Source organism: Ambystoma mexicanum, chromosome 2q (assembly GCF_040938575.1).
Source record: "Ambystoma mexicanum isolate Mex_15411 chromosome 2q, UKY_AmexF1_1, whole genome shotgun sequence".
NCBI lineage: Eukaryota > Metazoa > Chordata > Amphibia > Caudata > Ambystomatidae > Ambystoma > Ambystoma mexicanum.
This window is the reverse complement of record NC_090924.1, coordinates 1,026,747,090-1,026,773,458: the sequence shown is the minus strand read 5'-3', so window position 1 is coordinate 1,026,773,458 and position 26,369 is coordinate 1,026,747,090. Positions and strand designations below refer to the sequence as shown.

General features: G+C 44.6%; 1 protein-coding gene across 1 annotated transcript in view; it reads right to left on the bottom strand.

Moving 5' to 3' along the window:
• Positions 1 to 26,369, bottom strand: part of CFAP69 (cilia and flagella associated protein 69) — a 1,486,345-nt gene that overhangs the window by 688,927 nt on the left and 771,049 nt on the right. Inside the window, exon 13 of the mRNA XM_069648365.1 lies at positions 1,870 to 2,034. Coding sequence (XP_069504466.1) covers positions 1,870 to 2,034 — 165 coding nt within the window. The remainder of the gene's footprint in view (positions 1 to 1,869; positions 2,035 to 26,369) is intronic.

The window sequence follows — 26,369 nt, the reverse complement described above, 5'->3', positions numbered from 1 at the left end:
AAGAGCACAGGAAGATTAAAGATCACTAACTCTCAAAGGGCCTCATTACAAGTCTGGCGGGTTGCCGCCGGACGGAAACACAGTTTCCTGCCACCTGATATCCCGGTGCCAACAAAACATTACAAGCCCTGGCGGCCCGGGATAACAGGTGGCAGAAAATGTTAGTCCCCCATTCCCACGGAGTCCCATAGTATAGGACTCTATGGGATGGGGGACAAGGAAGCACCGGCACTGTTGCAAACGGTGCTTCCAGGACAACTCTGCTTTCTAGGGCCGTTGCGCCTGGCAGGTCAGACCTGCCGGTGCACAGACCCAGGAAAGCAGAATTGTAGTCTGCCGGTCCGGAAAGGGTGCTGCTACGTTGCTACCGGCACTCTTATTTCCGGACCGGCAGACTCATAATGAGGCCTAAAGTACTAGGACAAGGAGTCTGTGCGAAGCAAGGAAGAACAATGCTGAAAACTGGAATGAAATGTCTAGCCTTTTGTGTCCATTTAGGGTAAACACAAATGAAGGACTTACTTTGTTGTCAAGCCGGTTGTCAAACCAGCCCCTGAGCAACAGCAGGTGTGGAAGCTGTGAGGCGTGGGAGCAGAGAGACGGCAGAGACCGGAGTGCAAAGATGCCAGCATGTTGCAGAAAGCTGCTCTCCAGGACCGGATGTTGGTCGGTCCATTAACCCTGAAGCCAGGCAAAGGAAAAGGGTCTGTGAGAAGGTGGGCCGCGGGGTCGAAGAGCCACACTTACCTCACTAGCAGTCATGGATCACAGAAGCAGACACAAAAAGCGGACGACTGCAGACGAGGAACAGACGGCCAACTCCAGTACCCTGAAGAGCCACCGCCATGTGCAGGAGTCCCTAAAGGTAAAAGGGGGACAGTCAGACCGGATGGGACATAGGGAGGACAGCAGGGCCTAAACTATATGCTGCAAGGGTCGTGAGGTATGGGAAGGGGCAAAAGAGGGTCTGGGACCCAACGAGAAGTTGTGAAAGTTACAAATACAAACCCGTAAATGTTGCAAGCAGAGTCAGGAACTCTAAGAAGGGAATTGTGACTATTGGAGGGACACAGCCCAAAAGTATACTTACTAGGGCACAAGTAGCATTAACAGTCTGCAAGGTCTGGCTATCCAATGTGAGAATCTTGCAACCCATGGTGTCCAGCTTCTTGCTCACCCTGTCAGGGAGGAAAGAATGAAAGGACATGGATTTTAAGCCTGCTGACATGGCCTGCACCATCAAGCTCTCCATTGACTGATGCATGGTGAGGAAACCTAGATCCAAGGGTGTCAGGTGATGCCTTTTAGCAAGGTCCTAGCCCACCACAATGTTGCTAGCCAGTTCCTCCCAGGCTGACAACACAGGGGTGGAAACCACCAGTTAATAAGACAACAAGGTCTCCTCTGGAGGAAACTCATACAAGATATTTGTCAGGTTGTACTGACCTGATGCCTAGTGGGGGCAAACAAACCCAACATCTCCAACACCTTCGCTATCATCTTTTGGGAGGAAGTGCAGGCTTACAAGGAACTGGTACAGAGAGGTCTAGGGAAGTGTCCAAGTCATTGACCCCTTGAAGGTGCGAGGCCAGGTCTGCAAGACCTTCCTCCTCACAGTGTGACTCCTCAGGAAAGCCCTCAGTGGAACACTTTGGTTCAAAACAAATGGGATATCATCCACTCATTTGTCAAAGATTTCTGACATCGTTGACATACCATCCATGAGAAATATTAATGCTTTACGGCAATACAGTAAGTCACTTTAATAACAACTTTAAAAACAATCATATTTAAAAAACAAGGGATCAAACTATATTTTCACAGTAACGTTTTGTTCTGAAGCATATCTAAATTTAAGTTAAGTTTTACCTAGGAGTTGGCTAATTGCTCCTTGATCACAAAGGTCCTGATTCACAGTTTCATTGCCAAGGGACACCATAGACCGCATAAGCCTCAAACAATATCGCATCTGTGCACGCTTGTTACCACGACCACCTGTACCATGGAAACAGTTACCTTGTCCAAAGAATTGATCTGTAAACAGATTAATAATTATCAGTTACATTCTGTTTTTTTCATTTTTATTCATGCAATTTTTATCAGAGTAAAAAACAAGCTATTTTATGGCCCGAAATTCGTCATTTATGCTGTAGGTTATTTGGGAATTTAAATTAACCAAATGGAATATTACATAACTAAGAAAGATATATCGATGACCACTAAACATGAAAGGGACATATTGTTGTTCATTAATGACTGGTTTGTTCTTTAAAAAACAACTCTTCCAAGCTCACTTTAAAAAAAAGAAATAGCTGAGCCTTTTGTTCTACATGTGTGAAAGGGTGTAAAACCTGTGAAATGTATATTCCCAAATTAGCACAAAACTACAGATGACATGCATTGCTAATCTGAATGGGTGTTGTCATAGAATACCGACCTTCATGTAACTTAAATATTATTTCTGAGAGGAGGTTACTTAGATGTTTTTTAAATTTCATCTCTTAGATGTCACATAAAATAGGTAAGGAAAGGCTGATAAATGTTGTGTTCTATATTTCTTATTTGGTGTTTCCTGGGAGATGGAGATGAATAAGTAATAATAATAAGTAGGAAGATAACCGGTCTGTGTTTGAAAAACCGAATTCTATAGACGTTTTATAAAAATCAGCTCGTTTTTTTAACAGTTTATTTTTAACCATCATCACAGTGCAATCATCATTTATCAACTGACTTCCATTATACAATTCATATGTATGCCCACCTATACATAATATGCACTGACAATTGAAAGGGATAATACTAAATCTCATTTGGTCTTCGCTCCAACGTACAAAGATATTGCCAAAAAGGTTCCCAGAAATAGGTTGGGCGAGAGCAGAAATGTGATATCTCACAGAATGTGGCTTCCATGTCACAACTACAGGTTATGTATATATATATATATATATATATATATATATATATATATATATATATATATATATATATATCTCTGAAGGATCGTCCACCTCATTTTGCGAGACTTGAAGCAATGAGTTAAAGAAAATTAGATACTGCTAAAAGAAGAACCCAGGGGTTTATACGAAATACATTTCTACCTAGTGAAGATAGGACCAGATGCATGAGTGCCTTAAAGCCTTTTCAGATTATCTTAAAGGAAATACGTCCCTCCAAAGGCAGACAGTGGTAGGGAATAGAAGTGTCATGGGCATGGCTAGGGAGCCTGACTAAAATCCTAGAAGCAGAATTCTGGTTTCTTTTCAATCCTTTGTTGGCATATTTTGGGAGTCCAGGAAATTGCACTGCACTGATCCACCCTGGAGAAAATATATGTTTTAACGAAGGTGACTTAATGAGCAACCATACAAAATAAAAGTATTTTTTGTGTCCAAATTTGCAAAAAGCATATATGTACAGTTTTGCTAACTTGTGTAGTCACAGAGTTGAGCATTAACCCACACAACTAGTCTGGAAACATCTAACTGTAGAATGGGTGCCAACAAAAAACATTAAATGGTTGTTAGGCAGAATCATATGCAATACCCTTTGGGAAAACCACACACAATTAAGACTACAAGTGTCAGTACAATTTCACCTTTGGTACAGGCTTGTACTACACAGTAAAGTGGTAGCGATGGCTGAGCAGCCAGACTTATCTCAAGAGTAAAGTGAGCAGTACAAGAGGTTACACAAAGGACAACATTTACTATGGTTCAAACAAACACTGATTCAAGGTTTCTGAGTAAAATATACATTTATTTACACCATCAGTTACAAAACAGTTCACTATTATAAAGCAGCAGAAAATCACAATCTTAATATATTACAACAACCCCCAATCAATTCTGGACAAGTTAGGCTAAAATGAAGTGTGAGCAAAATGGCAGTCCAGCAATTTAAAAGGAATAAATGACAAGGTTATTCAAAATCAACAACACCAACAAGTGATAGTCAGGGCAATCTAGAAAAGGCTACTACAACTAGGATTCAAGTCAACAGGCCTGGGCCAATGTTAATGGTTCAGTTCAGAGTAGTTTGCGGTTAAGTCTTTGCCATGAGTTCAAAACAAAGTTGGTCAGAGGAAAGTTATTCAAAAGAGAAGAGAAGGACAAGCCTTCGGAGAGGCAAAAGATTTCAAGCACTTTCACCACGGTCAGACGGAATGAACGACCGAGTTTGCACAGTACCTTAAATGGCGAAGAATGCTGTAGCTGAGGCAGTTGTTCCTGGCAGTTTCTGCAGGCTCACGGTTCCTGAAGCTTCAGTCGTGGTGACAAGAAGGGTCCTGCACTGCCCAGGGAAGAAGCCAGCAGCGGAGCAAAACATTGAATAAAAGGTGCGCTCCTTAAAACCCAAACAGGTTCCGTTCCTCCTGGCTATCCGGTTCACTGCAGCGATGGACAGCAAATTCGACCAGGAGAGAGAGGAAGGCCGGCGTTTGGTGTTTGGTGAGCTGGTTGGTCCCACCAAGCTCAAGGGAAGAAGATTCCTTGCAGATCTTCTCTGTCGTCGAAGTTTCGGGCGATTCGGACCTGCAGCAGGGCTTCACCAGGATGTCCACTAGTTGCAGCAGTCGTCTTACTTCAACTTCTCTTTGGTTCTCTCGATCCAGTGGCGACTCTGCCTTCCAGTCCCAGAGACTGGCTTTTTATGCACCAAATCCCCCATTCACACAGCCTGGCTGTCAATCACACAACAGGGTGGCTGTCCTGGCAGGACAGCCACCTAGCCAATCAAACTAGAGTGTGACTTGGGTCTCCAAGGAGACCCTGTGCAGGGGGCCTCAAACCCCTCCCTCACATCCTGTCCACCCAGACACTCAGGCGCCTAAGGAGGGCTTCTGTGCAGAAGCCCGCCTAAGGATGGCGAACAAAGGAACCAAACCTGGTTTGGCTCGCAGAGTAAAATACGAGAAAGACCTTTACAAAAAAGAAATGGCGACTAAACCCGAGCGGAACCAAATAAAAATAAAAGGGGTCCAGCGGGTTAGAGTTTGAGACTATCACCATAGCCTCTAACGGTACCAAGGCGATTTTCATAGCTCGCGGTGGAATAAAAATGGTAGATGCCACTGCCACCAGCCAAATCATAAAGAAAAGGGACATAATGTTCCATGAGAATCATACAAAAGGGGATAACTATTACCCCTCCAGTACTCTATTGGAAGATAGTTTGTACTAGGTCTGTAAATTTAAAAAGACTAGTAAAGTCAATGGCAACTTTACATGTTCTGGGAGACAGTAGTCAATCCCAGAGAATGGAGTTTAAAGTGGGAAGTCTGAAAAGACAACCCAGTGTCACTGCACTAAAGGCGCGGTGTGACACACAGTATAAAGATGATGCCTAGGGGTGGGTGAGACTCCATAGCCCATGAGCATAAAATGTACAACACACAGCAAAACACATGTAAGAGTGGGAAAAAAAGGCTCACACTCTTACCAGGTAAAAAGATTTAAACCCTAGAAATCCAGCAAAGCTGCTGAGGGACTCAACAGGTAAGGGAAATTAGCCATTCTGGAGAATTCTCCATAACAATGGTGAATGTAGGACATAGAAAAGGACTTTAGTCTTGGTGTCATTAAAAGTAAATCTGGTTTTATCCATCAAAAAATGAACTGTGGTCATGCAGATAATAATGAATAAAAGGTCACCATCAAGACATTAACTAGATTTTAGTGTAATTCACTTACATGTAAAAGACCATACAAAAACAATGTACAAGTTTAACCAATGGTTATAAATATGCAGAAACAAAGGTAAGCACATGGATCTCTGTAGAGCTCCACGGCTCATTGGCTAATTGTCAGACTCCTAAGAATTTATTGAAATTGATTGTTTTGCATCTGTCCAGAACTAATCTATTTTACAGCAAGACTGAGGGTGCAACAATGTAGTTTCCACAGGAGGAGGGTATGGTCAACAAGTCAAAATTAGTCAAGAGATCAAGAAGAATCACGTGCCCAACACAGCGGTCATCTACCAAGCTCATATCATGTACCATGGCTATTGGCATGGCCTCAGTTCCCATTACGGGTCCATTGTATTTTTAGACCTCACGTTTTTTTCCTCACATTGAGACGCTTAAAATTAGCTTTCTCCAGTCCTTCTAGGACCACATTGATGTTTCTCCGGTTTCAGGCAACCGTCTCATGTGTGAAGGGGATGAAATCCGGGGAAATGGGTGGCGTGTCCAAATGTCATGCAGCCAGTAATGTCCGGAAGGCCCCAATAGGTAACAAGGCAAACTTTGGTGTAGATTGGTGGAAAGGTGTGGAATTGTATAAGGAACAAACTAACAGCTTTAGATCAGTTAGTATGAACAAAGATTCAATGCATTTGGCTATTGGGCATTATTTAAAATTGTAAGATTCCTTCCCGGTCTACGTTACCCATTACCCTTTTAAGCATATTGTTATGTTTCTTGGATGTCTACGTATAAATAACAATACAATTCATGGGAGAAAAGATACGAGTTGCTTTTCAGCAAGCAAAGGCCTCATAGAAGCAAATAAGCAAACTATCTGAAATGTATTCATGGTGGTTAAAGTTGTGAAATTCAATGGTGATTCCACCCTGTTCCAATCTATGTTGGCTGTATCAGCATCTGGATTCCGGGCAGGGTAAAGCCATCTGAGAACTTAGATCATCAATTTCTGAAAAAGGAATTGGCAAAACACCCTCACAGAGCTGCTCTTTTGGAATGATTTCAGTAGGTAGAGGGCATAGTTTTTAAGTTCATATAGAACATTTATTTATTGAGGTTGGGTGAGGAGAAGATCCTATTAGAAAAATTAAAGCATTTGGCTTTTAGCAGCTGCTGTTCGTATTTCCGAATAACTATATTTGTTTTTGTTCTTTCCTACGGGGATCTCTTATTTGTATGGGAGTAGGTGGATGCATCAAACATTACACCATATGTTGTTTCTGTGTGCTTATGCCGACATATGTGTTGCACCCTAAGGCAATCCTACTGAAGAAACAGCAAACCACATACCAGGCATGTGTTGCTTTCTATGAGAACAGCCTTGCAATCTGTCTTTTCGATTTTATTGAACGAGGATGCACTACAAGCAGCAAACACTAACCCTGTGTAGTGTTTCTGTATGTAAAGTGACATCAGGTTGTTTGTAGCAGGAGGAATACAAGTCTCTTAGTGGATAGCAAACAGGTGAGTGTTGCACAGGAGCATGGTATGAGAGCAGTATGCCTGTTCTCCCTAGCCCCTCAAGATTGTAAGATCGTAGCGGGGCAATGAGAAGTGTTGTACAGAGGATTGGCAGAGAAGCTGAACTCCGCTCCCACAGCTTGCATGAACAGAGAATATGCACTCTCCTCAAACGCCCCTATGCATTTTCAGCTGAGCGATTGAGCCTGGTGGGCCAAGGGGCAAAAAGTCTCACATATGATGCGAGTACTTTGGCATATGAATGTCAAACTTAGAATATTATGGGAGTACCTGGATGATGATACCAACATTAAGTACATGGTATGATGGCATATGATGGAAATATGTGCCAAATGGTAGGAGAACCTTGACATTTGATGCCAATACCCATCAACTAATGTGGAGATAAAGTGAAGATTATTTGTTTAGGTTAGAATAGTTCTTGTCCTCTATCCGCAATTCACCAGGGAGGAGCGAGGAAAGTTTATCAATTTAATGAAGATATCCATTTGTATTGTATTTCAAATTTGTATATAACACGAACAAGGCAACACGTGCAAAGGAGTGCTTTACAATGTTATCATACACAAATATAAAAGATTGCACTATTAAAATAAAATACAAAAGAAAAACCCTAATGAAGCAATCAACAAATACAGATTCAAACACAGTCAGGAATTAAAATATAGCATTCCAAAAACAAGATTTTAAGACTTTTCAAAATTTCAAATAGTCTGGCATCAGTCATAATTCAGGAGGGGGATAATTTGCAAGATGTCACAGTTACACTGGATAAAGAACAATTCAGCGAAGCTAATCCTTTGAATTTAGGGCCCTCAAGCTGGAGATTATCATGGCTACGAAGGCCTCCAGAAAGGTTTAATTTATCAGTTAAATAAGGAGGTTTATGGCTGTGGATGGCTTTATATGTGATGCACATTGTTCACTCAAGTTGAAGTCAGTGCTGACGTATTAAAACTTGTGGAGTATCACATTTCTTGGCTCCACATAATAAACAGGCAGCCGCATAACGCTTTTAATGGGCACAGGGAGGATTTGGGAAGACCTCCTAGAAGAGAATTTCCAAAATCAATAGTGATAATACTAAAGATTGCCCACATAATCATAAATAAACCATAGAGAGGAAAGTTTTTTTAATGATTATGTGTACTAATTTGCCGATTTCAGTAAAGAATTCACATGTGGCCCTAATGATAGATGGGAATATAAAATGAAACCCAATGATTTCGCACAGTTAGAAAATTCCACAGGATCCCCTGGAATTTGTGGTTCAGAAAAAATTGAAAAGAGTAGGTTTAGGAGAAGAATCTGAAAAAAATTTAAACTTAGTTTTTGAAGAGTTTCATTTTGAAAAATGAGATGCTATCCAAGTCTCAATGTCTTGTAGACACTCCCAAAGTATTTCATATCAACCTCCGATGAAGAATAAATGACTTATCTCTCGGTAATGTTCTTACTGATGGATGTTTTTAAGAGATTCCTGGAGCAGGTCTTGTTCTTCACAATTCCCACTTGTATGCAGTCCTTGCAGGGTTTGTGTAACCTGTCTCCTCTGCACAAGGTTTTGATTCAGGTATGGAATTTGAATTTGGTTTTCTTTTTCCTTAATAGGAGCTCCATTTGAGCCCTTCCATTCCTGTTTTGCTAGGTTGCTCACCCTTAAGGTGATTTTCCTGGTTGCCATCACTTCTGTGAGACAGTTCAGTGAGCTCTAGGAGTTATTTGTTAAACCCTCCCGATTTGGTTTTCTTCAAAGAGAAAGTGACATTGAGAGTAGGACCCTCTTGTTGTCCAATGGTGGTATCAGATATTCCTCTGCCTCAAAAGATTCATCTTCCTGTGTTTTTGTCTCTGCCTCATCCTTCCAAGGCAGACAAATGATTCCATCGACTGAACCCGGTGCAGGCCCTCAGATACAATGCCTCTCGGACAAGAGAGGCTAGCAAAGATGACTTTTTGTTGAAGGGATTCCCTGTCCTGGACATCTGCCATGCAACAATTTAAGCCTCTTTGAACACGATTGGCTAAACTTTACTGGTTAAATTCCCTTTCCGACCAACAGCAACGCAAACTAAACTAAACGATTGGTCTCAGATGGAAGTCCCTGAAAAATGATTCCCATGACTGGTCAACTTCCATCATGATATCTGTGAGCCTCGCACCAATCTGGAAGGCCTTCGAAACAATGGCGCCTCTCGCCAAGTGCGCGCCAAACTGAGTCACATCTACTTCAACTTGAAAAATCACCAATTGCACCCATCTCGCTAGTGTTGGGGAACAGACTGGTTTATATGGCTTATGTAAGGAAGGCATTGTATCAAAGCAAGACAGACAAGTGATCACAGTTCAAGGGTGTTTATTAAACTGGAAAAATGGGTGAGATAAACGCCTAATCTAAACCTAAATTTAAGATGGTAGCATGCTACGACCATCAAATAATAATAAAACAGTGCTGGTAGAATCTAGTCAAATAAAAAGGGCCTATTGCCAATCCTTACACACAAAGAAAGAAAGAAGTGTTCTCAAAATGATAAGGTAGGATGTTATGGTCGGGGTCCCCGTTTTCCACATTTGAAGCATGGGACAAGGCCGTTTGAAGCATGGGACAAGGTAGGATTCTCGAGAACAGCACACTTCTGGGTTTCTATGGGCCGAGTTTACAGTTTTTACAGTTCCTTTTTACAATATCAGGGCCTTCTGGGCCCAAGTCTCTTTTATGCAAAGTCTCTTGCTTCAGAGGGCCTGATGTATCTCAAACAAAAGTTCCTTCTATTTATATTCAAGTTGGGCAATTACTCTTCACCCAAGGATCCCTCTCATCCGGGCTCTAATCCCCTCTACAACGTTAGCCTCCCTCAATCAGGCTCAGACCAACAACTCACTGTGGCATGCCTCGATCGGGTTCACGTTTGTCATTACAATGGAGTTCACTTAGCTTTTCAATTCACAGCATCATCATCTTGTAATATTGCGGAATCTTAATGTCTTTTTAAACAATTCTCTGGGTTACCTTCTCCACGTCACTTTGGTCCAGCTCGTTCGGCCTCAGTTTCCTTCACATGCCTCCCAAAGCATTTGCCAATTCACACAGACTTCCGAAGGGCGGTTACGGCTCGCTGGGTCACTGTGATTCTTTGGCATGTGCAGGTTTCACGCTATCACATTCTTCATGGTTTTCCCCTCAGTAACACAGTTAATTTCATTCTCAAAACGTGTCAAAGACTTTCGACTGTACAAGGGGTTTGGTTTGACCCTTATATGACCACTTTGACTTCTCATGCTGGCCTTTCCTACGGCCTCTTGGTTTTTTGTAGTTCATATCACTTCAGCAGATACTCCTTGTTTAGGAGCAGGGTATTCATTAGAGTTTTTTCAAATGTGCGCCAACGTGGCGGCGGATCACTCTAACCTTAATAACTCGGTTGTTAAAAAAAAAAGTCTATTATCTGATTTTCTTTTACGCAAATGTTGCCATTGCAACTTTGAGCTTAACACAGGATGGGGCACTCTCAATTTCCTCCGACTCAGCGGCTGTGCTGCACTCGTTGGCTTTTCTTCCACTGGAGTCAAGGACGGTACTACAGCGGCAAGTTATTTTCCTCGCCCTGGCTATCATTATGGGAGGGCCCAGTGTACTGTTGACATGTCACACCAATCGCGGCTCTGGTTTGAAAAGGGCATCTGTGTCTTTGTCGTCCTTTTGGTTTCCACCGCCTTTCTCCTTTGTTTGAACTGCCGTCCCGGAATAGCTACTTCCTTGTGCGTTCGGCTTTGATCAAAGTGTGCTCTCGTGCTCTGCCTTTTATCCCTGTGGGAAAGGGAAAGGGTCGTCAGGTGTGTGTAGTTATCGATAATTGACTGACTCTGCCTGACCCTTGTGTTGGGTCATGTCAGGTAAACAGCTCTGGTGTTAGTCTGTTGTCTTTCGCGGTGTGAGAAAGTGTTTGGGTAGGAAAGGGGGAGGGTAGAGTTTTTAAATATCCTACGGGTAGGAAGGGGAACAGGTGTCATAAGGAAGAGGGTACCACGTCTCGCCCGTCGGCGTCCCACTTCCACTCCCCGAAGATCCCCCATCGAGGGGATCCTCCTGCACTGGTCCACTCCCAGGAACTAGATCCAATAGCGAAGGCCGTGTCCTGGCCACCTGAATGACAGATCCCCGGGGACTAGCAAGTGAGACACCTTCAGGTGCCTCACACTTACTTACTCACTCACTCACACTTACTTATGGCAATAAACAATTGCACCCACTTTATTTCTCCAATTATCTGCCGTGGTGGCCTTTTAGGCTTTCTGACATCTCACCACAGCCAGATTTGGATGCTCGGGGGAAGCTGGGATATGCAACCTATCTAGAATGGCTCTTTGTCCTCTAGGTGATAATAAAATTAACTCCTTCTGGGGAATGTGACCTACTGTCAAGATCCAGGGTTCACACATCAGAGACCCTGAAACATGATACCATACAAAAAAGGTAACAGCTTGGATGATAACGTCATCCTAGAGAGGACCTCTTTGGTCGGCCAGCTCGAAAAAATTCAGAACTATGTTAATGTCCCATAAGACCAAATATTTTGCAACCACCCGCGTAACACAGTTAAGCAATCTGCAGACCAAGGTAAGTTCCCCTAAAGGCATCCTTTCTACATGCACATGCCCTGCCGTGTTTATAGAGCGATAAGAATTCACCAGCATATAGGCCTTCCCCTCTTCCACTAGGGGAGCTAGAACATTGAGCACTAATGCTAGTGGGGCTGAAATAGTATCTCCTTCCTGCCAGACCTCCCATGCTGCTCTGTTGAGAGAAAAAGTTGCCTGTCTCTAATGAGACTTTTTGTTTTCCCAGAAAACCCCGGGAGTGAACCCCCCCACCCATCTCCCAAAACCTTTCAGGATGTGAGCATCAGTGGTCCACTCTTGATCAACAGTTGAGCAAGACCCACTTGATTCCTTCGGAGAAGAGGGCTCAGGAGTAGTTGGATTGGTAAAAACCAAAGTAAGTTCCAGATTTACATTGTCCATAGCAGCACTACCAGGACCATCACGCCTGCTCTCGCCTCGTCGGGAAAGCATAATTCATCCCCTTCTCCCAACTCTGTAGGAAAGGCTGCAAGACCGATGTGTCGTAATGTAATGCTGGAATGCTGGAATGTTGGCTCGTGTTTTCCAGGCAAGATCATGACGGTTGAAGGGGGCTGAGTGGCGGTGCGGCCATGGGGTCTGTCTTGCCAATAAAGGACTTAGCTTTACTGTACCCTGCCTCCACCATTACTTTACTGGCGATGAGGGTTGCGAGGGACAGATCTAGATATACCCATGTGTGGAAAGAGTTAGCACACCAGACAGCCCAATCATTGTTGTCCCTCTGCTTCCTGGGTGACGGCGGCGGCAGGAGTAAGCACTGCGGTCCACAACGGAGTGACCATGGGCCGGCGGCCACCCAAAATCCAAGCCACATCAAGCCCCGAGCATTGGAGCTGGGGAAACTCTGGTGACGACAACACTACACTAATGGAAAAGACCTAGCAACGGCGACACAGCCGGCGGCCATCTTTGGGTGCCTAGCAAAGCTCAGATTAGCAATGCTATGGCAGTTGCACAGCAGTAATAAGCAGCTGGTGGTGGAGCTGAGGAGCACGGCAGTAGAAAATAAAGGATAAGGTTACTGAAATCTTTGAGTAACCAGCGTTGGAGTTTGCCAGACCAGAAGTGGCAAGTGAAGGTACTGTTATAAGGGAAACATATAATTTTAATAACCAATAAGCTGTACTGAAAGGGGGCACAAGAAGTTAAGGGGCATAAAATTCAGCAAGCAACAAGATATGCAGTGCACTTTTGTGCAAGTTGCACACACATAGTGACTGGAGCGACCCCACCCAATCATGCAACACAGTAATGCCAGGCCTCCCCAGCATTTATAATGTACAGCGATGATGAAAAGGAGGCAGCATTATTGAATTGTCTTGGAACTGAAGGAGTGCGTATGAAACAGCTCTCAAGAAATTAGAAGGACGATTTGGGAAGAGACACTATGTGGTACTTGAGCAATAGAATTTTCTCTCCGGGGCACAAGAAATTGGGGAAGGTATTGATGCACACGTTATGGCACTGCAGACCCTCATGGCCACATGCAAACTTACAGGGGGACAGGAGAAATAAATCAGAGACAAGGTCATGATGAAGACGAGCAATTCCAAGGTCAGGGAAAGGTTATGGATAGACAAAGATTCACCTTTGGACAAAGTAATAGAGATTGCGAGAGCCATAGAAGAGTCATGTGCTAGTGATCAGGTTGTCACTGAGAAGACGGACAGGAATGGTCAAGGGGAGTCAATCCAGGCACTGTTGCCACCATTCAAGAAGGGCAGCAGCGATGTTATGAAAAAGTTGGAGAAGTATGAGGGGCATTCTGAGTAGAGTGAACTATGGGGGTGGATTGAGGGAGGCATGCAAGAAGTGCGGATGGTCAAGTCATCGCACTGGGCCAAAGGAGTGCCCGGCATGGGCTGTGGACTGTAGGGCATTAGACCAGGATGTGCAGGATGAATGGGGAGTATGGTGGTGTCCAAGGAAGACAGAATGTCATGTTGATTGAAGCTGACAGTGTTGCAGGGAGCGCTGGGAATCTTGACAGCAGTGTGATAACGGAAGGGTGGATACTGCATGATGTCATGGGGAGGTCAAGAAGGGGCGTGGGACAGGTTGACCGGGAATGGTGTGCGTCTGGAAATGTTGGTGGACCCAGGAACCCCTTATACCATGATCTCTCCAGAAGTGTACAGAGAGAACTCTGGGAAGGAAGTGCCTGCCCTCAATGCTCCAGAAAGCTCCAGACATTAATCCCAGTGCATATGGTTAAGTGCCCATAAGAGTATTGGGGTATGAATAGGTGTGAATAGAATTCAAGGGACACAGCACGGAAGGAAAATTGTATGTGGCACATAAAGGTGCAAGCGGCCCTTAACATACAGATATGTCCTGGAAAGAGTGCGCTCATGCTGAGTGTGGAGGAAGTGCCTGGTGACGACATGTTTGCACAACATTTATGTAACAAGTATCCCACAGTGTTTGCAGCGTGGCTAGGTATATTGCAGGGATTCTCACACAAGATTGTTCTAAAAAGTGGGGCAGTGCCCAAGGTACACAAGGTCAGGAGTGTTCCTGTTTTGGCCAGGGAAGGGTTGAAGTTGGAATTGGAAAAAATGAAGAAGGCGGGGATCATAGAGGAAATTGAGAGTTCCAAGTGGTTGTCCCCTGTGGTGTTAACGCGGAAACAGGACGGATGTGTGCGGACCTTCGGGAGCTGAACTTGAATATTTAGGTTGATCGCCATCCTCTCCCTAATATCAATGAATTATTGTTGATAATGGGACATGCAGAGTCGTTTTCCACCTTTGAGCTCTCATCGGCGTATGACCAGATTAATCTGTATGAGGAGCCGCTGTCTTTGACTTCGTGTGTGACACCTTTTGGTGCATACAGGTTTTGTTATATGCCATTTGGTTTGGCATCTACGTCTGCAGATTTTCAGCGTTTGATTCAGGAATTGTTTGGGGTTGTGCCAGATGTGAGTTACTTTCAGGACGATATTTTAGTGTGGGTTAAGAACAAAAGGGAACATTATGAGAGGGTACACTGGGTCATGAGAGGTCTTGGGAGGATAGCTCAGGGGCAACGCGCTCGTCTTGGAAGCAAGACGACACGGAGCAATACAGGTTTGATCCCCAGGTCTGCACTTAGAAAACTCCGGGTATTAAGCATGTTATAAATTACCAATCATGCAAATTTTACAGCAGAGTGGTTAGACGGTGAAGTCATTTGTCAGGTTGTGATCGCCGGCACGTTCCCCTCGCTCACCTGGTGCTATTAAACAACAATTTCACATACGGGCAGACGATTGCACAATGGACTATTTCGAAGGCATTGGGGGTTGCCATGGCGATGCTGGCACTTGACACGGCTGCAGTCACGTTCCCGTCTGCTTTCCGCTCACACGACTCCCACGCCGCAGCAACGCTGATATAGTCACACCCACTCATTCCTCCGGCACTTCGGATTGTTTTCTCTTCGGACTTCAACAGCAGCGCTTATGTACTACTGAACTCCTGGTTTCTGACCCTTTCTTGTTTTTTGGACTTCGTTTTGTCTTGCCCTTCTATCTAAGCCTTCTTGAACTGCTACCACCCGGACTGTGTAACTGGCTGTGCTTTTGTCTTGTGATTTCACTTCTTCTTCTTGTTTGTGGATTGAGGACCTGGACTGCTTACGGAATGCCTTGCTTTATGGACATTGTTTAAACACCTCTACAAGCAGCTGCGCTGGAAATACCATCTCCTAGGCGTACTCGTGCCGGCGGGAATAGGGTGTTGATTTCTGTGCTGGACTAGAGACTTCCTGCAGCACTTTGGAACTACTGTGTTGGACTAGAGGCTGCCTGCAACACTTGTAAAATCTAGGCGTCCTCGTTTCGGCGGTACATTGCTTCATTGTGGAATTTGGAACTATTTGCTTTTCAAGTTTACGTCTTGCTGTGCTGGTGCTACAAAAGGGGTCCTGCTTTTGGACACATAGGTAAGCAAAGGGTATTATTGCCTGGTTATTTCTATCCGATTCTATTTCCAGTCCTAGGCTTACCTGTGATGTGTTGTGTTTACTATAGATTCACTATCTGACTCCAGTGCTGGCCATTTCATACCCGCTATCCCAGGAGTCATCTTGGTTATAGTCAGGTGGGTTACCGATTGTCATTTATGTTACTGAGTACCATCCTTATACCAGTTGCTAACCCAGTGTTTTCTTTGCAGCCATTTGGGGTCCAGCGTGTCCAGCCATCGTCAATTACTCTTTCAACCAATTAAACGCTCAGCACTGTTCTTAAGTACAACTGAGTATTGCATTGGTGGGAAGAACTCATTTCTTCACTACAAGTTCAAGAGGACCCCATGCCCGTTAGGCATGTGGTTTTGACATCATTGAAGTGTCAGGCGGGGGTGCCCAGTGCGACATATCTACGCACACACTTGATGCCAGTGGGAAGTGTTGGTTAGAGTAATGAGGGAGGCCCCTTCCCCAGTGAATAAGGACCAACTCTGGTCGTTTTTGGGGATGACAGAGTATTACGTCAAGTTCATACCTTTGTATGAAGTGAAAACCAAGGGTGTGGGATCAGTGTCCCCCAGGATTGTGAGGTGGATGGTGGATCTGCAGGAATTCAACTTCAGGGTGGAGTATTTACCAGGCATAAGGAATGTGCTGGCAGATTATTTATTGCGATTGCCGGTGGAGGCACCAGAGGTGCAAGGGGAGTGTGATGTAGGCACCCAGGTGGCGTGTGTTCTTCCCGCTGTGGATAAGATCGAGTGGGGAAAAATAATCATTCAAGGATTCTGAGTTAGCGTGAATCAGAGATGGTCTGCACGTTGGTTGGGAGGCGGTCAATAGTGGGGAGGAAGGAAGGGGTTACATGCATGTTTTGATTGAACTGGCGAAGCAACCATGGGGTGTTGCGATAGGGGATAGGCTGGTGCCTCCTGTGAGTTTGAGAGAAAGGCTCGTCAAGCTGGCACACAAGGGGCATTTGGGTAGGTCCCTCACTAAAAGAAGGTTGCAGAAGTCCTTTGCAAGATCAGTTAACATCCTGGACCTCGTTACACCTGGGTGGTTGATGCATCGTACCGCTGACATGTTGTCCACCCACAGAAGGATAGAGCCGTTTACTTTGTGTTTAGCCAGCGAGCAAATGACAAAAAATCCTGCTAAGAGACCAAAGCAATTAATGTGCAACTGGAGTTCCTGTGCTGTCCACTTGCCGAAGTGGGTACTGCGAGGAGTCAAATGTGAGGCGGACAACTTTTGGATGATTTCTCAAGATATGCCATTTTATTACATCAGAAGTTTCATCAAACACCTCAATATCCCTACTCTGAAGAGGATTTCCCTCCCTATCGAAAACTGAAGGAAACACTAACATATGATATCTGTCCCTCACACTTAAGCATGAAATACACAAGAAAATACATGTCACGTCACAACAAATATCAACAATATCAATAAATATCAACAATTATATTCCAATGTATTTACAGTCTTTCTTGTTAACCTGGATGAACTCCCCTTCCCAGGTTTCAAGTTCGGGTCAGTTCCAACATTCAACATAAAGAAACAAGGAAATGCAGATTTGGAACAACGTTCTAGCTCAGTTCTCGCTTCCTTCACTTTGTCAAAAGAAAGGTTCTGTTAAACAATTTTCAATCAACCAAAACATTTCCTGTTCTTCCTTGAATAATACTTTCTACTTGATCAAATAGCCTCAAGATGCCTTGTCACAACTTGAAAATGTCATAAAAGAAATGTAGTTCATTGTCAGATTTAAAGAAACACACCATCTGGCAAGGAAAAAGAAACACAGCTTCTTGGTAGCAGTTCTCAAGTTTCTATTTACCTCTGTATATATAAAAGTGAAGTGTGTGGATATGTATGTGTGTTCGAAATGTTCACCATACTTCCCAACATGCTACAAACCTGAAATGTGGCATGTGGGTAGGTTCCATGGAGTAGACAACTTAACAAGTATAAAATATAAATATACCTTTGTCTATTACCATGGGGGACAACTGCTAGTGGATACAACAAAAATCCAACAACAAGAGCACAGAAATAAAACCAACAAAATAAAATGAATAGGTAGTTGGACAACAATGCAAAGTACCTATGCTTGTAAACAGAGACATAATTGAATGACAGATTCATACAATTATAATGAGGCAATCTCCACACAAGTCCCAAAATCGAGAACATCCTCATTAATCTCTGTATATATAAAAGGGACATTTGCAAATGTATGTGTAGGTCTGTTCGAAATGTTCAGCATACTTCTCAACATGCTACAAACCAGAAATTTGGCACGTGGGTAGGTTCCATGGTGTAAACAATGTAAAAGGTATAAAAGATAAATATACCTTTCTCTAAATCTGTTTGGGTGGGGAATTCGTGGATTTGTGTGTGTTAGTTCATAATGTTCAGCATACTTCCCAACATGCTACAAACCTGACATTTGGAATGTGAATAGGTTCCAGGGTGTAGACAATGTAAAAAGTATAAATTTAAATATACCTTTGTCTAACTTTTTTTGTTGATTTAGGAATTAGCACGGGTACAACTGCTAGTAGCTTTATAAATTAAAAGTTATAGCTTTGTCAGGATGACTTGACAGCACCACTACTTCCACCTGGATAACCCTCATACCAGGTTAACTTCACTAAGGATTCATCATGCGGGTCTATTCGGCTGCCCCATAGTGTTCCACGTTCAACTCGGCTTCTGAAGTTTAAAATCTACTGACAACCATAAGACCTATCACATAAGACCTATCGTAGCTTGTGATTTTTAATAACTTTCCATAAAAGACAATATTCACACATCAGTGTTCCTCAACACCTTCATGTAGGCCAGGCACCCTTCCTCTGAACAGTCCCCTTTCAAAGGGACAGCCTCTTTGCGATTTGTCTTTCTGCAAAATGTAATATTAACTACAGCTTCAGCAGTCTGCACCTTTGGGACTGTTAACAACTTTCAGAAATGACAAGGTTAACTTTACTGCACCTCAACACTTCAAAGTAAGTGTTAGAAACTCATGGTGGCAACAGTAAAGACAGACAAGTGATCACAGTTCAAGGGTGTTTATTAAACTTTATAAATGGGTGAGATAAACATCTAATCTAAACATATATCTAAGATGGGAGCAAGCTACAGCCATCAAATAATAATAAAGCAGTTCTAGTAGCGTCTTTTCAAATAAAAAGGGCCTATACTAAAAGAAAATATTGCCGATCCGTACTCTAATAACAAAATAGTGTGGAATAATATTCATCAGGAAAGAAAGAAGTGTTCACAAATGATAAGTCAGGATGGTATAACTGGGGTCCCCTTTCCCCACATTTTTAGCACAGGCCAAGGCAGGACTCTTGAACACAGCACACTCTTGGGCTTCTCCAGCACACGCTTACAGCTAGTTTCCAAAATATCAGGGCCTACTGTGGCCAAGTCTCTATTACACCCAGTCTCTTGCCTCAGAGGACCTGATCTACTAATAACAACAAACAAAAAGTTCCTTTTCAGTAATCTTCTCGTCGGGTGATTTCCCTTGACCCGTGGATCCCCTCAACCGGGTTCCGATCCTTTTTGTAACCTTGGCTTCCCTCAGTCGGGTTCACTACAGCCTTCCGTTAAAGATCTCGTTGGTAAAATTCAAGAGTTTTATTGCCAGTTTAACGCAGTTTACTAATTCGTGATGCCATGCAGGATTCACTTCTTTAGCTTTCTAGCCCCCAGTCAGGCTTTCCACATTTATTGTTCATATGGCGTTTTCCCTCAGCCGGCACATACACCTGTTTCGAAATGTCACAACTTTGATAATGGGTTAAGGACTTTCAATTGTACAAGGGATTTTGGCTCGACCGTCGTATGACCACCTTAACTCTGAATGTCGGCTTTTCCTACGGCCTCTTATATTATTCACAGGAAAAGGGGACCCACCAGAGTCTTTCGAATTGATGCCCACATGGTGCCAGACCACTCTGCAGCTGGTCTTTCCCTTGATTTTAAAAGTTCAGTAGTACACAAGTTCTTTGTTCATAACAAGTTGCCGTTTGCAACCTTCACTCAACGAAGTCCGGTTATCATATGGTTCTTCCTCCGACTCACTGGTTGTGCCGACTTCCTTGTAGTTTCTTTCTCTGGAATCAAGGATGGTACCAAGTCCTGTGCACCGTTGACTTCTGTTACACCACACGTCAGCTATAGTTCGCAGTCTTATGATTCCTTTCATAGAGGCTTCGCAGGCTCAGGTTGAAAAGGGCAAGGGCACTTCCCTTCTTGCTGTCCTTTCCGGTCTCTCTGCCTTTCTTCTCCGTTTGAACTGCCATCCTGGAATAGCAGCTTCCTTGTGCGTTTGTCCTTGCTCCAAGTGTGCTCTCGTGCTCTGCCTTTTATCTCTATGGAGAAGAGAAAGGGCAGTCAGGTGTGTGTGGTTATAGGCAATTGCCTGACTCTGCCTGACCCTTGTGTTAGGACACGTCAGGTGAATGGCTTTGGTGTTAGTCCATTGCCTGTCTTGGTATGAGAAAGTGTTCGGGTAGGAAAAGGGTGGGTGGTTGGTCATCTCAGAAAGGTGAGATTTGTAAAGGTTGTGAAATGATTAGGGGGGATTGTGGGAACGGTAGTGTTTTGTCAAAACCGACTGGGAATTCTGGAAATAATAATCAGAGGGACATGGAGAAGAATGACGGAGTATTCGGATACACAACAGGAAAACAGGGATTCTGGGAGATGTAGTTTCCTAATGCAGCTGCGTTTCAGTTCCTATTGGATTTAGCAGATGCAGAGGGGTTTCTGGATTCGGATATGGGAGATTCTTTGGGTGGAAAGGAGGTTGAGTTGGAACAGCCTATAAAGGCCTCAAGGATTTTGTCCTCCTTGTCCTATTCCCCGATAGAATACCGCGTCTCACCTGGGGTTTTCCCCCTGACCACAACCCCGGTCTCCCTGTCATGGGTATCAGGCAGGTAGTTGGGGCAAGCTGGGTGGAGGCTTGGCAGGCCTGGCATAGGCACACAAATAACCCATAACAAATCCCTCCTTTCATTCCTTCCTAGTGTTTGTAGTAACTTCTTGGTTCCCACTTCCTGTTGCCAAACAGGAGGTGCATGATAACTCATGAGCTCTCTAGTGTTTGGGTGTGGCTTGCAATATAAGCCACACCCAATATTCTTCCAGTGCTTAGTGTTGCTTACTGTGAGCTGTATCAGCAACACACTTGCCGTGCTCTGGATCAGCCATCATCTGCTTACCTGCTCCGGATCATCCTGTTTCTGCTTACCTGCTCCAGATCATCCTGCTTCTGCTTACCTGCTCCGGATCATCCTGCTTCTGCTTACCTGCTCCGGATCAACCTGCTTCTGCTTACCTGCTCCGGATCTTCCTACTTCTGCTTACCCGCTCTGGATCATTCAGCTTACCTAGTTTTTACTCCACACCGCAGCTATCTCCAGTCAAGAGGGGACTTCTACACCGGCACCTGTAAGAACAAAGAAGAACAGCTTTAACACACGCATATCAGTAACGCTGAGCATACTCACTGAATCTTCCCGCGACGCTGGAATCCAGGTTAGTTGCACAAGCACACAAACCCCTGTAAGAATGAAGAGACATTATTCATTGCGCTTGCTCCAATAACGAGGACAGTTATTTCACTGCGCTCTCTCTCTCTATGCGGTGCATACTTACCAAAAGCCTCCGTGCAAACTTACCTAAGCACCAAGTCTCCAGTAGCGCTGAACCTGGACTCGAGGTGCTAATACCACATAATTTCTCCTGGAAGGGAAAGGGAGAGACATTACCAGGCACGCTCGAATTGAAGGTGCTGCACAAACCTACCAGCAGCTAGCTTCTACACGCAGCGCTACTCACCCACAAAAATACTGGCAAACAAAGACAATACGGACAATTTTGGACACTCAACATTCTCCGCGCAATGTTCACTTGTGGGAAGGACTTTCTAGCCAGTGAAGAAACTGGCGCCTTGAACTCTTGGACTCGCTGTGAAGGCATAAAATAGCGTTTGGCATCTGAACTCAGCCTACAGACATTGGCACCAATCACATGAGCGAATCGCGCCCCTGCAAATGCAGGATGGAGTGCACACCCTACTAAAGATCAAGGTATTCCTCTGGGTGAAACAGGGAAAGTGAAGACTCAGGGTCAAGGGAGGCTTGTCAATCGCTCCTGCAGAGACACAGGTGAGTGACAGAAAACTAAGCTTCCTCAATACCTCTTCCCGAGCGAGGGAAACTTCCGAGGTAGACCAGATTTCTCTATTGTTAGGTGAACTACGGGCAGAGGTGCATGCAGCCCGCTCAGAGACAAATGCCTTAAGGCGCGAACTGGTAGTCAACAGGGACAAAACAGACGATTTGGCAAGACAGATCCTACAGACCCAAGCTGGTCTAGCACCCCTACGAGGTGGAGGTTCCACAGGGGCAGCCTACCGTGGCACCTGTAGCCACTCCTGTTCAGGTATTGCTTCCAGGCAACATCCCTTAAGCACCCCCAGAACGCTTCTCTGGGTATCCCAAGAAATTTGGAGTGTTCATGAACCAATGCTGGCTACATTTCATATGCAAACCAGACACCTTTCTGAACGACCAAGCTAAAGTAGCTTTTGTACTCTCCCAATTAGGAGGGCACGCGGTGGACTGGTCTGTTCCGTTAGTGCTTAGGGACGACCCTTTACTGAGAAATGACCCAGGTTTTCAGCATGAACTGGAAAAACTATTTGCCCATCGGACTCGAGTTCAGACCATGGATGATGAGCTACTCTCTCTGCGACAGGGTGGTCAGGATCTAATCTCATATGTCACCACATTCAATCGCTTAATAGCCAAATGAGGTTGGCCAGAGGAGAAACGAATAACGTTATTTTATCGAGGAATGAGAGGAGAATTAAAAGATGTCTTGGTGCAAGCAGTTAATCCTCCCAAAGATTGCAGTGAATACATTGACCGGCAACCAGGGGCACACAGTATCAATGGACTTCATTACTGACCTACCTCCTAACTCAGGTTATAATACCATCCTCGTAGTAGCAGACCTCTTCTCCGAATTGGCCCATTTTATAGCTCTAAAGGGTATTCCCTCAGCTCAGACCCTGGCACAGGTTTTTCTAGACCGAATCGTCAAGTTACATGGATTCCCTACCATAATAGTTTCTGACAGAAGCAGCCAATTTGTATCTCATTTTTGGAAAAAATGTTGTGCCCTGGCAAGAGTAGAAGTCCGTCTGTCTTCTAGTCACCACCCTCAAACGGACGGCCAAACCGAGTGCACGAACCAGACCATGGAACAGTATTTGCGCTGTCTATTACACCAAACAAGCCAAAGCTGGAAAGAAATTCTATGGATGGCAGAGCATGCCTACAACAACTCAGCACATTCATCAACCCAAGCAACACCGTTCTTTACTATATAATATGGTCGAAACCCCAGAACGTCGGTCTACGATCCGCCAGAAAAGATTGAAATGACCGCAGTAAAGAATCTACATGCCAGCATCATGAAAGCAGCCAGAGAAGCCAGCAGGAACCTACAAGAAAGCCAAAGAAACACAGAAAAGAAATGCTGATCGTCATCGACGAAAAGCCCCAGATTATCAAGTGGGAGACTCGGTCTGGCTGGCAACTAGACACATTGCTTTAAAGGGTCCCGAGAAACTTCAGCCTAGATACACCAGCCCGTATACAATAGAAAAAGTAATTAATCCAGCAGCCATGAGACTGGTGTTACCTCAACATATGCGTATACATCCCGTATTTCACATGTCACTATTAAAACCAGCACACCCAGGAACCTGAACTTCCACACCTCCCTCATCCATACAAGTGGGTGAAGAAACACCAGAATATGAAGTAAAGAACATATTAGATTCCAAACAAGTACGAAAGACCCTGTATTATTTGATTGACTGGAAGGGGTACGGACCCCAGGAAAGATCATGGGAACCCAGCACCCATGTGCATGCCCCCCGATTGGTGCGGAAATGCCATCAGGACCATCCTGAGAAACCAAAGCCCTCATACACACCAATGGGAGGGGTCTTGAGAGGGAAGACTGTCATGGGTATCAGGAAGGTAGTTGGGGCAAGCTGGGTGGAGGCTTGGCAGGCCTGCCATAGGCACGCAAAGAACCCATAACAAATCCCTCCTTTCATTCCTTCCGAGTGTTTGTAGTAACTTCCTGGTTCCCACTTCCTGTTACCATACAGGAAGTGCATAACTCATGAGCTCTCTAGTGTTTGGGTGTGGCTGGCTATATAAGCCACACCCAATATTCTTCCAGTGCATCGTGTTGCTTACTGTGAGCTGTATCAGCAACACACTTGTCGTGCTCTGGATCAGCCAGCATCTACTTACCTCCTCCGGATCATCCTGTTTCTGCTTACCTGAACCGGATCATCCTGCTTCTGCTTACCTGCTCCGGATCATCCTGCTTCTGCTTACCTGCTCCGGATCATCCTGCTTCTGCTTAACCGCTCTGGATCATTCAGCTTCAGCTTACCTGGTTCTTACTCCACGCCGCAGCTATCTCCAGTCAAGGGGGGTCTTCTACACCGGCACCTGTAAGAACAAAGAACAGCTTTAACACGCGCATATCAGTAACGCTGCGCATACTCACTGAATCTTCCCGCGAAGCTGGAATCCAGGTTAGTTGCACGAGTGCACAAACCCCTGTAAGAAAGAAGAGACATTATTCATTGCGCTCGCTCCAATAACACAGACACTTATTTCACTGCGCTCTCTCTCTCTACGCGGTGCATACTTACCAAAAGCCTCCGTGCAAACTTACCTAACCACCAAGTCTCCAGTAGCGCTGAACCTGGACTCGAGGCGCTAATACCACATAATTTCTCCTGCAAGAGAAACGGAGAGCCATTAACAGGCGCGCTCGAATTGAAGGCGCTGCGCAAACCTACCAGCAGCTAGCATACCGGCAAACAAAGACAATACGGACAATTTTGGACACTCAACATTCTCCGCGCAACTATCACTTGTGGGAAGGACTTTCTAGCCACTGAAGAAACTGGCACCTTGAACTCTCGGCGTCGCTGTGAAGGCATAAAACAGCATTTGGCATCTGAACTCAGCCTAAAGACATTGGCACCAATCACATGAGTGAATCGCGCCCCTGCAAATGCAGGATGGAGTGCACACCCTACTAAAGATCAAGGTATTCCTCCGGGTGAAAGAGGGGAAGTGAAGACTCGGGGTCAAGGGAGGCACGTCCATCGCTCCTGCTCCTACAGAGACACATGTGAGTGTGACACTCCCCTACCCAGGTGATCCTCCCTTGCTCGTCCGCCCCCAGGGTTCGGATCTGAGAGCACCAGCCCTTCCATGGCCACCTGAATAAGGGATTCTGTAGGTTTACTTGGGAGAATATCCTCAGGTTTCTCACACAAGGCACTCTTCTTCTCAACAATCACTTTGTCAGAAGAGCAGCCTCTTTGCCACTCTTTTCTTTCTGTCACATCAGCAACTAAAATTGACATTAAGGATGTCATTTTAACTTTCCTCCTTATGGCTTTGGCAATGTGAGTTATACCAAATTTTAGGTAACATTTACAATCAGCAGACTTCACCTTTTTACAACCTTGCATTCAACTCTTTGCTTTCTGCCCACAAAAGCACCTTCATTGTACAAGTGTCAGTCTGTTCTGGCTGAGGACAATGCTTGCACAACACTTGGCCTAGGGCAATGCTTCGACCATGCTTGGCTTTGGAAAAACGTTGGTTTCACTCTAAGCTTGGTCAACGTTTGTTTCACTCTTGGCTTGGGCAATGCTTGTTCTCTCAAACTCATAATTCAATATTCACTTACTTAACTTCAGTACTACATTGACTTTAACAGCTTTACACATGACTCTCCGATAAGCCTTTACCTCAGAGTTACTTTTAAGCACACGCAACCAGTCTTTCATCTGATTTAGGGGTGTAAGATTCAATAAGCTTAATTCACAGTGTTTTACTCTCACGCAAGTGCTAGGAAAAGTTTATTCACACGCGAGTGCTACTTTTGTAACTTCCCATTGTCCGACAATTAACAGTGGGTATTCTACTGCTTTCACTCATACGCGAGTGATTCTGCTTTGCTACAGTTGCCTGCCTGTGTTTGCACAAGGCTCAGAATGCTTGTTTACACTCACCAGCATCTGCCTTGCTTCCTTCGCGTGTTGCAGGACTTGTACTGCTTCTGGCTTCTTTTGGTGACACACCCTTCCCCTTTCAGGCATTTTCATCCCTCCCACGCAGTCACAGAGCTCCTTTTTCTCCTGAGACCCTCAGCTGTACGCCAACTCTCAGCCAAGGTCTCCAGCACACTTTTCTTTTTTTTAGTAACCTTTTATTGGCATTTCCGTAAACATTAATACATTGAACCTAAACAGAACACCCGTCCACCCCACCACACACCACGCCCTCCCATCCCCATGGTTCAAGAGTAGTCAGAAAATGTGCAGTTCTCTGGCTGATCAGGTTCTGCGATAAGCGCAATGTTGGGCTCTGGGTAGGTATGACGGTAGGCCATGTTTTGCCACCTCATAGGTCGCCTTCTCCAGGGGGCTCTACTATGCCCA